The following is a 12,783-nucleotide window of genomic DNA, read 5'->3' as shown; positions in this document are numbered from 1 at the left end:
AGAGCTAAGTGAACTCGTTACTACAAACTTTTTAAATTAAAACCTCATATAAATTCTTTCATAGATACACATATTTGCTTTGGAAGTGTAAACTATACGTCTGATACTTAAGTAAAGTATAAACGATTTTCTCCAGAAAAAAAAATATCCGTTTTTCCATTGTAGTCTTTTTTTAACAATAAAACAGTATATTTTTTATAAATTATTAATTAAACAACAAAGATAATTAACAGAATAAAAATAAAAGATATTTCACCAAACCTTAGGAAAGGCAACTTCAATAATAAAGCGTAATACTAACGTAACCTTTTTCCTGTAAACAAATAACAGATTCAACAATCATGTCATTAGGCTGTATATTTTGCCTGAATAATAATACAGCTTAAATCACATCTTAGTCATCCACGAGACAAATTATTCTGACGTCAAATAATAGCTTCCTTTCTGCTTGATAGATAAGAAAAATCAAGAAGCATTGTTGTTCTTCATACCACCACTATAAAATCATATTGTACTGTGTAATGATATTTTTTAGAAACTTGTAAATCATTCGTTTATTTCAAGAGGATCTTTAACAGGTTATATGTCTGTTCTTCCTATGAAGTCTAAAACTAAGTAAAATAATCTAATTCACTGTCATGATTATGGTATAGATTTTAAACGCTATCAATATACGAATAGATCTCCATACTTTCTCTCTGTCCTAAATCCCACATAAACAGAAAGATTAATGGAATACCTACCCTTAAGTGAACTTAGCTGTATTTGGGGAAAACTCTCGGATTATGGGTCCTTAATGCTCTTCAACTTTGTACTTTATTTTTTTTTTTTTTTTTTTTTTTTTTTTGCCATTCGAGCGTCACCGATGAGTTTTGTAGACAATACGCGCGACTAGCGTACAAAATTATAATCCTGGCATCTTTGGTGGTTTTTATTATACCATTTCATTGCAGGATTTTGTCTCAAAAATGTTAATCACATTTTTCTTACAATTGTTAGTTCTCTACGAACTAACTTAGTCATGCCTATTTGCAAATTGGAAATCATTTTTACAGCTGCTATTCATCTAATGTTGATAAAATATATTTTGTTTCTCATTTACCTGTTAAAATTCCAAGTGAACAGTACAAATAATATATACTGGTAGCAAAACAGCTAATAACAAATCCAGCGGCAGCTACAAGAGCACCTAATATGCACATTGATCGACACCCAAAACGGTTAGTCAAAGCTCCGGTAATTGGTCCTATTAAAAGAGAAGAAAATTTAAAAAAACGATGAACTAGTAGATTTGGTTTAATTGTTTTAAGTATAAGGTAAATTTATACATTTTTTTCTGGATATGAGCGATTAAACATGATGAAGATTAATTACGAATTTAACTAAAGTACCTTTTCAAAACAAATTTGACAACCGATTGCGTTATTATGTCTCAGTCGTAACAATCTTAAACCTTTAAGACAGATTTAAGCTGAGCATTTTGCATTAATTCCTGTCATCTGATACACAATTTTAACCACATCAAAAAGCTATTGTACATTTTTTACCACAAAAACTTTAAAATATGAGAAGAAAACAACACTTTCGTTCCTTTTTGTTAGTTATGTGATTATTGGGCAAGATTTATGTATGATTATCATTAACATAAACAAAGCTAAATGTATATAATCCATATAAAGTAACACATGAAAAAGGAAAGACAAGTGCTGGATTGGGAGCATATCTTTTTTGGAACTAAAACGTTTACTTGTTTTGTGTTTTGTGTTAGTTTGAGTCAGGGGTTCCAGCAGGAATACTCTCACTGCAATGTTTTATTTTTTTAAATATTATTTTGTTAAAATTCTTTTTCGTACCTAAACTACAAAAACAAAACATGAAAGAATAATAAATCAATGTACAGATCTCATATTATCTTAAACTACTATGTATGCATCCCACGCCATGTGAATCCACACTCAGTCGAAATGTAACAATCTGGACTAGGATTCAACGGTAATTTCAGATCAGGACCTCAAAGATATGTTGTTAGTACGATTGGACACAGACGCGTCTTACCGGTCACTTTTTCAGATTCGTTTTCAGCTGTTCTTCCTTATAACTCATAACATAACATGTTGTTGCAGTTTTTGTATCAGAAACGCACCCCTATTAATGATGTCCTTAAATATGACGATGCACGGGCGTAACCTAATAAATGAGATATGTACACACCATAGAATGGGATAGAGGGTATAAAGTAAAGGCAACTGCAGTTAATCGATGTTCAAATCTCATAAATCCTTTAAAAAAATAATATTTAAGGTAAAAAAAAAAACTTCGAGAATCGCATGAACTGCAAAAGGAGCGAGACCGGGAGCGAGACGGGATAATCATCGTGTGCTATTAATGAAACACCCGCGGTTTTATACTTCTGAAAAATAGGCAGTTGACTTTTTAAAAGCTGAAATCATCATGTTTTTCATAGCTTCTTTTCTGCAGTCGTCCATCTGTAACTATCGAGGAAAATATAAGATATGAAGCAAACCTTATTATTTCGGAAGTATCCTCAATATCAAGTTTACAAAGATATATTAATTGCAAACACAAACTTCAATGTGCGTTCTTGAGTATATTGAGTGACAATATTTTATCAGTATATAAGTAAAGTTTAACAACTTAGCAAAAAGTAAAATCACAAAAATACTGAACTCCGAGGAAAATTCAAAAAGGAAAGTCCCTAATGAAATGGCAAAATCAAAAGCTCAAACACATCAAACGAATGGATAACAACTGTCATATTCCTGACTTGGTACAGGCATTTTCTTATGTAGAAAAGGGTGGATTGAACCTGGTTTTATAGCTAGCTAAACCTCTCACTAGCAAGATACTTTTTTCATTTTTATACGCCCGTCAAAATTTTGACGGGACGTATTATGGTATACAAATGTCGTCTGTCCGTCTGTCTGTCCGGCGTAAACATATAGCACCGTAACTTGAGAACGACTTATCCAAATTTCATGAAACTTAATATAGTTGTTTCTTATGATGGTCAAACGATCTATATACTTTTAAGTGAAAATAAGATTAAAACTTTTTCAGTTACGGGACTTAGTAACTAAAACAGGTGTGTGTTTTTTTTTCACATGTTGCGCCGTATCTCAAAAACAATTTATGAATATTGCTTAAAACTTTACACACTTCTTAGTTATATTAATCTTAAGATCTGTATACTTTTTGGTGATGAATCTAAATTTTATTTTTGGGTTATTGAGTATTTTTGTAAAAAAAAAAAGGGGAAGGGGTTTTTCACATGTCGCGCCGTATCTCAAAAACGATTTATGATTATTGCTTAAAATTTTACACACTTCTTAGTTATATTAATCTTAAGATCTGTATACTTTTTGGTTTTGATTCAAAATTTTATTTTAGAGATATTGAGTTTTTTTTTTTTTTTAAAAGGGGGGGGGGGGGGGTTTCGCATGTCGCGCCGTATGTCAGAAACTATTTATGATTATTGCATAAAAATTCACACACAAGACGACGGGCGTATCATGCGCACATGGCGCAGCTGTTTATTTTTTTCTTTGAAAAGTTTTGGTTGAATTTTGCATTATATAATTACAAAACAATCTAGCCAGTAGGGGTGTACAGTATACTAAGTACCCATCGGAACACTAACACTCTGCTGAAAAACCAAAATTGAAGGACCTTAGCTGAAATAAAAACTTTTCAACTTTGAAGTGACTGGTGATAAGCTTGGGTTTGATATTCTTTCTGATATTCATGTTCTTATGCAGTACGTTAAATCACAACCGTATTTACGTTATTACTTCTATAAAGATACACATATGTCATATATAACGTACATCAAACATTTAGTTGCTTTTAGGAGACAGTTTGAAAGAAAGTGTTTATCTAGTATTTGAAAAGTTTTCGACTATTGCTAAGTAATTGCATTACATGAGTTGAGTTACCGTTTATCTTCAATATTTAAATATTTGTATGTGAGTGTGAAAAAGGTCGTCAACTTTCTCCAAAATAAGCATGAGGAGACTTGCATTGAACTGCATATAAGCTTATGGTTCTGACATTCTACAATTACATTCTTAAGTATCTCAAACAAACAAAATATAACGTCAAGTTTGATGACCAATAAAACATAAATTTAAATATTCCAATTACAATCTGCTATAAATGTCATTTGATTGGTTTAAATGAAATGTTTCAAATATTTGCCATAATCTCCAAAATAATTTTGGTTTGTTTCTTTCTTTGGCTAACAGTTTCCATAAAAAAGCATTAATAAGCAAAGGTCGAACACAAGAACGTCAAATTAGCCTGTAGGTAAAAAACAATGAAAATCAAATGAGAAGACAGGAGCACCCAAATATGTATGGTTATACTGCTATAAAAAGTCACTAGAGCACTTTGACCCAAGCTCTTCAACTATTTCAAATATTCGGCTTTGAGGATTCCTGATGAAGGTAAATCCAGAAAAAGGATTCAGACGCATGCAATCAATAACGTGTTGTTTTCATTTTTTTACAGCACTGGGTCGATACCTCTTCGGTACTGATATGATGTATAACAAGCCTTTCTTAAGTCGTCTGTTTATAAATTTTTAAATTACAAAGAAACTAAGTGTTCAACTCCCTCAGGCAAATTTGACCTTAGATGGATTTGGCTATTTGTATGGTACTTTTTGGTCATATACAGTTTAGAGCAGACCAAGCATGACATTAATTAAACGCACGTTAACGCCGCGTGCACATATTTAATTTTTTAACTCCAATTTTCGCTTTTCGGCTTTCAAATATTCGACTTTGAGCGTTCCTTATGAAGGTTAATCCAGAAAAGCGCTTCGGATGCATGAAATTAATAACGTGTTGTTTCCATTTTTTCAACGGTTTCACAGGAGTTGCGATAACAATCAAAATTTAAAATTTGAACAGGACTTTGACATTTGCCCTAGGCCTTAATTGCCTGATATGGACCTAGGACCTCATATCAGAAAACTCTATTTTCCTATGACATACGATTTATTAGTTGCCAACAAATATCGTGAGCCTACAAAGGTCTCGATGGCGTCAACTTAGGCAATATTCTTCATCATTAACTAGTTCAGTCGAAAACACCTCCTTATTTTAAAGATCAGTTTGTACCAATAATTTCTTATACCTATACCAAACAAATTGCAACTAAAATTTTCAATTACAAACACGTTTTGCAGGATCTTAACATTGACGATTTCAAGTCTAAACCTCCTGATTGCACCTGTGCTAGTTCCCAATTCACATAAAATCCGGCTGGCCACGTTATTACTGGAGACCTCAACATTGTCAATAACACTTCCCTGCGAAATTTGTTATCCAAAGGTCCGAAATATCGTGAGCCTAAATCCATCAATTGCAAATACAACTTCAAAATACTGATGGATTCAGTCGAGGATTATACCAGGCAATGGGCTAAATGCGAGAAAGAAGACGTAGATACTCTTTCCGAATGGATTAAGGGTATGAGGTCGTTGATACAAATCCGAATAAGAAACTAAATGGGACTATCAATACCCACGCTACGTCAATTTTTAAAGACCCAAATGTTGCAAAACACATGTCCTACCTCCATGACAAATATGTTGTTGTCCCCGCAGATAAAGTCCAAAACAACATCGTTTTTCTGTGTAAATATCATTACATAAACCGCTTGATCAATGAATTAGGTATTGACAATTCACTTGGAAACTCAACATATACCCTCATGACACTTACCAAAGAGGAAATCCTGAATAATCATAGGTCTGTTCTATGTTCCATCACTGTATTGGATACCTAAACTACATAAGTGTCCTTACAAACAACGGTATATTGCTGGGTCTACCAAGTGCTCCACGAAATCTCTTTCTAAGTTATTAACATCTATTTTATCAGCAATCAAAGCCGGAATCAAAGTTATTGTAAAACTGCCTATTCTAGAGGTGGCGTGAATCAGATGTGGATACTAAAAAATTCCAAAGATCTTTTAAAGTACATACAATCTAAGACTCTCTCATCTTGCAATAGTATTAAAACATTTGACTCCTCTACACTTTACACAAGTATTCCCCATTCAAAACTAAAAGACAAATTGAAAGAGTTGGTATTACTTTGTTTCATTAAAAAGAATGGCGAACGTAGATACTAGTATCTTGTCTTGGGGAGGGATAAATCCTATTTTGTAAAGAATCATTCTGATTCAAACAAAAAATTCTCTGAAACTGACATTATCAAAATGCTTGATTTCTTGATTGACAACATATTTGTTACGTTTGGAGGACGTGTTTTTCAACAGACTGTCGGAATTCCAATGGAACCAATTGTGCCCCTGTTCTTGCCGACTTGTTTCTTTATTATTATGAGGCTGACTTCATACAGGAACTTCTTAGAAAGAAAGATAAGAAGCTAGCAATATCCTTTAACTTTACGTTCCGCTATATAGATGATGTTCTCTCACAAAATAATACAAAATTTGGTGACTATGTTGAACGAATCTATCCCATCGAACTAGAGATAAAGGATACTACAGATACAGTTAAGTCTGCCTCATATCTTGACTTACATCTAGAAATTGACAATGAGGGTCGGTTGAACACAAAACTTTACGACAAAAGAGATGATTTCAGCTTCCAAATTGTGAACTTTCCATTTCTATGTAGCAACATTCCAGCAGCGCCTGCATACGGAGTATATATCTCCCAATTGATACGATATTCCAGGGCTTGTATTTCCTATCATGATTTCCTTGATAGAAGATTGCTGCTCACAAGGAAGCTAGTAAACCAAGCGTTCCAAATGATGAAGTTGAAATCATCCCTTCGTAAATTTTACGGACGCCATCACGAGTTGGTTGACCGTTATGGAATAACCGTTTCACAGATGATATCGGATATGTTCCTTATGTCGTAACTACAATACCCTTCCCTTTTCACTAATGTGACCTACCGAGTTAGACTATTTACAGGATTTGTAATAACATAAGCAACACGACGGGTACAACATGTGGAGCAGGATCTGCTTACCCTTCCGGAGCACCTGAGATCACCCCCAGTTTTTGGTGGGGTTCGTGTTGCTTAGTCTTTAGTTTTCTATGTTGTGTCATCTGTACTATTATTTGTCGGTTTGTCTTTTTATTTTTGGCCATGGCGTTGTCAGTTTGTTTTCGATCTATGAGTTTGACTGTCCCTCTGGTATCTTTCGTCCCTCTTTTGTACTGACAGCTCATTTATGTCAAACGCAAAAAAAGGAAAAAAATCTTATTACATGTAACCGGGTCGCTTTGGTCTAAATTTTACAGATCATCCTGAGGAAGATGGAAGTTGGAAACAATCTGAACGATATCTTTCCCAATTTCTGAGGAGAAGCGATGCGGTGAGATAAATCCCAAATGGCAAAGTGTTTGATCAAACAGGTTGAGTTTCATGAACGCGATAACTGTTCGATATCATATACCAAATAAATCATCTACAAGTTGCAAAACAAAGCGACATTTCAGAAAACAAGTGGTGTAAGAAAAACTTAATTTAAAACCAATTGTCCTCTAGTTGAAAGTCTGTCGGACCTGAAAATTCCAAGTCTCGAATATGTAGGATTAAAAGTATTCCTACCAAACAGCTTATTTTGAATAAGTCACGTTATCAGTTTCTGAGGATACAATAATAGTAAAAGTTGACCTAGACCTTTTACATTTACACCAATTTCCTGCTTAAGCATCAATGACCTCATATCAAAAGACTCAAAGTCACTATGAGGTATAGTTTATGAGTTACAGGGACACATCATTTATGTCTAACATAAAAAAGAAAATGAGGATCTGATTTCATGTAACTGGGTCGTTCTGGTTCCAATTTAACCGATCAACCTGATTAAGGATGTTCGCTCCTCTCGTTTTTGAATTTTTGCCAGATATTCGGAATCCTCAGGTTTTATCCATGTAGTGGAAAAATTTTGCCCACTAACCCCTACTTTTCGTTTCATAATTTGATTACATATAGTTTAAAATGCCATCTTTAAAAATCTTATTAAATCCTTGTTATTTTTTCATTCTCTTTGACAGAAAAAAGGTGCAAATGTTAAATGTATAAAAAATCTAGAGAGAATCATTTCCCGCTAAATTTTCAATGGCATATATCTCGAAAACAAGCACACGGACCCTTGATTTGTTTCTACTTTTATAGTTCCTTTATTTATATACCATCAATTTATAACAGTCTTTTTAAAAACTTGTTATTTTGAAACAGAGGAGCGAAGTATCGAAAAATATTTAGAGAAAAAAATTAACCGATATGGTTTACTGTTTCAGAGTAGAAGGGATAACAAGAAAAATATTATACGAGGAGATAACTCCCGTATGCATATGTCGTTGGTTGAACAGGATTGGGGTTTAAAAACACTATGACTATTCGATATCATATATCAAATATCTTATCATCGTGTTTCGACAGAATTGTGGAATGGCCTTGTTAATTCAACAAATAGGTTAACCAAGGTACGTCGACCGGGATTACAAGAGAGAAATTAGAACTGATACTGGTAAATGGTGGTTTGTTTGATAGGGACAGAAATTTTGCCCTGAAGTAGGTCACTTACACACTCTTCAAAGAAATGTTGCACGGGTTCTTTTATGTGCATTGTATTGACTGTCCGATTCTGACCGGAAATGGTTTCGTGTTTATATATCCCGCATAGCAAAACACGGACGTCCAATTAAAGCAAGGGTTTATTACCGGACGGACGAGGTTAAGGTATGACCATATTTCTATACCCAAGTCAAAAAGGGAGGTGTGTAATAGCAAAGATTCAATCGTCTCTTTTGTCGTTTATCTTAGTTTCCTTTCCCCCCATTTTGTAACAATACAGGTATGTCATCACTGTTGATTGTTATGAATAGTTTTACCAAATAGAAGTTCTTTTTGGGATAAATACACTTGCATTGTTAAATCAACTAAGGGTTATCAACAATAATGAAGTAATGAAGGATGTCAGAATTTTAAAATAATTTTCGTTTCTGAAGTTTTCCCAATAAAACAGGATAGAAAGATCTACAATCTAGGTTGCAGTGCCCATTTCGATTCCAATAATTTGACAATATAAAATATTGCCATAACCAACAAAAAATTGTCAAGTAGGAAATAAAAAACCTTTAATTTGTTTGTAATTTTCAGAACAATGATTTTATATCTAGTAAGACTAAACAAAAACCCAGCATAGGTAACAAAGATGAATTTAAGCCCAGACATTTTCCCTGAGAAGTACCTTTGAAGCTATAAAAATTAGTTACACGCGTCTATTTTTTAATGTCAAAATCACTTGACTCAATTATCAAATTCAATCTGGGAAAACTATTAGTTTCATCCATTGCCAATTTGTATACTTCGCATATGTACCACTTGTTTAAAACAATGTGATCGCATTGCATTTTTTTCATTTACATACATATGCAATTTTTCAAATGTGCACAGTAACGTACACGTGTACATTTTCTCAGTGAGAAAGGTGATAAAAAAACAACCAACACGTGGTTTAGATAGCCTGACTCGGTATGTAGTTGAATGAAACATGTGTGAAAACAAAAACAACATTAGTCTTTTTACACTTACCTACTGTTAGCATAGTTCCTGGAATAAGGGAGGTAATCCAAGCGGTTTTTCCCTTTCCTTTCTCAAATTCATCTAGAAATTCGATATATAATACTCCAAGTGTAAATAACACTCCATCAGCTAGCACATGAGCCATGAAAGCAGAAGCAACAATAACCCATCCCCAACCGCCATCTTTGCTATTCTCTTGGGTGATCGTATTTGTTCTAGTAACGCTGCTTTCTTCCTTTTGTTTCTCCATACTTCAAAACATGATCATCTCACCAGTTTTATGAGCAATTTAACCTAATTAGTTATGACTCCTATTTTTGGTGGTTTTATAATAATGCGAAGTAGAAACTGTGTTTAAACGCTAATGACATAATAGTGATTCGTTTTCGTAAAATGATTTAAAGACTTACGGTGCATAAGTACGTTTTGTAATTTTTCATAACCTAGCTTCTGTTTTGAAAATAAATATTAAGCAACAATGGTCATAAACATGTGTTCGCCACCTGGCAATGTATTGTATAACCGGAGTGTTGCCTGAATACAGCATGCAGCTGTTAAATTCAGACAGGTATGTCAACTCATTTTGTAAAAAAATCAGTATTGTTCGATGTAGGAAGGAATGACGACCTTTTTGTTTCTGTCGGAAAGCACGGGAACGTGACAGACAACTTATCTTGTTTTAGACAAAATATGCATGCGTGCTTTTGGATACAAATTTCTTTCAACAAAATGATTTTATGCATTTAAATTTTAAAAAGTTAATTAAATTCTCTTATACGTGTAAGAACATATCGTAAACATGAAAAATTCTTGATCACCTCAGATATATTAAAATACAAAATAATATCTTTCGTATTAACAGACACAATGACGAGGTATTTGATTCACCAGACATGCAATCATCTTGCTATACAGTAGCAACATCTAACATTACTGTTCGTATTCAGAAAAAAAAACATTTCTAAATTGAATTGATGGATTCATAGATGAGAGTAACAGGAACTAATATCCCCTAGAAAAATATCACCTCACAATCGGCATACTAGATGTCCTCTATTTATTCTAGGATTGAATGGCCGAGACTACAGTGGATACTTAACTTTTTATAACTTTATGTACATAAAAAGTACTCTCTGTTGAAAAATATTCAAGAAAATCTGTGAATTTCTTACGTTAACTGGTCCATGTATACCGCATGTAACAATGTAAACAGCTTGATAGTTTTAATTTCTTGTGTTATTTTCCATGCCTCATGTAGTAACCTTATACTGAACTATTAAAACGTAATGTCTGAATCTGTAGAAATTTACGCTACTGTGGTTAACCTTTCAAATTGTTTATTTCACTTCATACATATCTATTTTGAAAGTTTAAGGTTATCAGTGAATCTAAATTTCTCAGTCTTCGCCCTTTGTTTTAATTGTTGAAAACCGTTTTTTCTGATGATTTGCACGGCGTTGAACGCTGAAAAAATAAACTTACTAACCGACTAAATTACAACAAAAGCAATTATGATTATATTATTAACTTACATTTTTTTTCTGAGCTTCCCTCTTTATTTTTCCTTTTACACAAATACCTTTAAACTGACCAATAAATGTATTTATAAGGTCAAGATTTTAATATATTCACGCATGGTCCAGTTATTTCTGAATCACTTTAACTAGTTTAGTTTAAACATATTTAATTGTACAAAACAAATGGATTAGATACAAGTTTTTCAACTTACTTCCGTCTTTTCCATAATATACATGAATATACATTATATTTACATTGCACATTACATAAATTTGTAATTTTCTAATAAGCATGAAGGCATGAAAAATAATTAAATAAATAACATTAATTGTTATTACAATATTTATAAACAAGAAAATAAATCACTTTAACTGTAATGAAAAATTAAATATGATGGTTTACCTAAGGTTTGACAGTATACAATCCAAACTGTGGCATTACACAATCAAAGTGACCAACGAAAGTTGACACAAGATTAACTTTTGCATTTAAAAATTGTATAAGAAGGTAAATTGTATCGGATCGGTATAGAGTTAATCCTCCGTTTTCAATTTTAACATAGGTTGAATTAAATTGCATTGTTAATGTTTATATCAATTAAATAGTTAGAACATTTTACATGATCCACTGCAATATTTTTATCCTAGTCAATAAGTGTGTCAGTAAACCAGACAGTTCATCGTTTTGTTTTGGGCATGTATATTGTGCATATTAGTAAATGGTAGGCCTTTTTGTAAATAGACAACCACATCTGCGGTTTTCTAGCATTTAGTAATGGGAAAAACTATTATTCCATTTTCATGTAATACTCTTGACTCATGTTGAGCGTTGTGATAAAGCGAAGGCGGTGTTAGTTAACAACTATTATATTCTGATGGGGTGTGGGAAGGCTGTACAAATGTCATATTAACTATTGTATTATTTCTTTGTTTTATATTGCAAAGTGAGCCGTCATTTGCATTTTTTAAATTTGATTCTAATAATGTCCATTACATGTGGTATATCCTTATCTAGTGAACGAAAACAGATATTTGAACATAATGAAATAGTTAAGCTAGTAGTCTCAAACACTATAAAACAACCAATATTGAATAAAAACCCCGTAGTGTCATTGGATTGTAAACATTTCTCATTTCGAAATTGACATTTCTGAGTTCAAGCTACTTATTTCTAAGTGCGAATGTAAAATTGGAGATTCATTTCCAACTTTACTTTTCTCAATTCCTATTTGACATTTCTCAATTCCTTTTTGACGTTTCTCAATTTCTTTTTGACATTTCACAATTTCTATTTGATATTTTAACATTTCCTTTTTTTTTAACGACATTATATATTTAATTACCAAATATGCTTGTTACATTGTTACATCAAGAGTCCAACCTTTTCTTGATGTATCCTGTAATATTCTACTGATAACCCAAGTTAGTAATCAGCTGTTGATATGTATGTATATAAACATTTCCTAGTTCCTCTTTATTATTGCTCAGATTAAAATTGACATTTCTGACTTTGAAGTTGACATTTATCAATTTCAACTTGATATTTCTGACTTCCTACGAAATGTCGAAATGCAAACTGAGTAATCTTGAATTGGAACGAAGAATTGTCATATCGAGACTAAGAAATGTCAAATTGACAGTGATTAATATCAATATTGCAGTTGA

At 32.8% G+C, this 12,783-nt stretch overlaps 1 protein-coding gene across 3 annotated transcripts in view; it reads right to left on the bottom strand.

The window, feature by feature from the left end:
• LOC127737563 (monocarboxylate transporter 12-like) overlaps positions 1–9,907 on the bottom strand; it is a 74,395-nt gene extending 64,488 nt beyond the window's left edge. For all 3 annotated transcript variants that reach the window (XM_052248396.1, XM_052248397.1, XM_052248395.1), the window contains exons 1-2: positions 9,611–9,907; positions 1,103–1,246 (exon numbers count right to left, since the gene is read on the bottom strand). In XM_052248396.1, coding sequence (XP_052104356.1) covers positions 1,103–1,246; positions 9,611–9,851 — 385 coding nt within the window. In that variant the 5' untranslated portion in view covers positions 9,852–9,907. The remainder of the gene's footprint in view (positions 1–1,102; positions 1,247–9,610) is intronic.
• Positions 9,908–12,783: the final 2,876 nt, after the last annotated feature.

This window comes from Mytilus californianus, unplaced genomic scaffold (assembly GCF_021869535.1).
Source record: "Mytilus californianus isolate M0D057914Y unplaced genomic scaffold, xbMytCali1.0.p SCAF_4, whole genome shotgun sequence".
Taxonomy (NCBI): Eukaryota; Metazoa; Mollusca; class Bivalvia; order Mytilida; family Mytilidae; genus Mytilus; species Mytilus californianus.
Note: the sequence above shows the minus strand (reverse complement) of the source record. Positions and strands in the feature narration are given on the sequence as shown.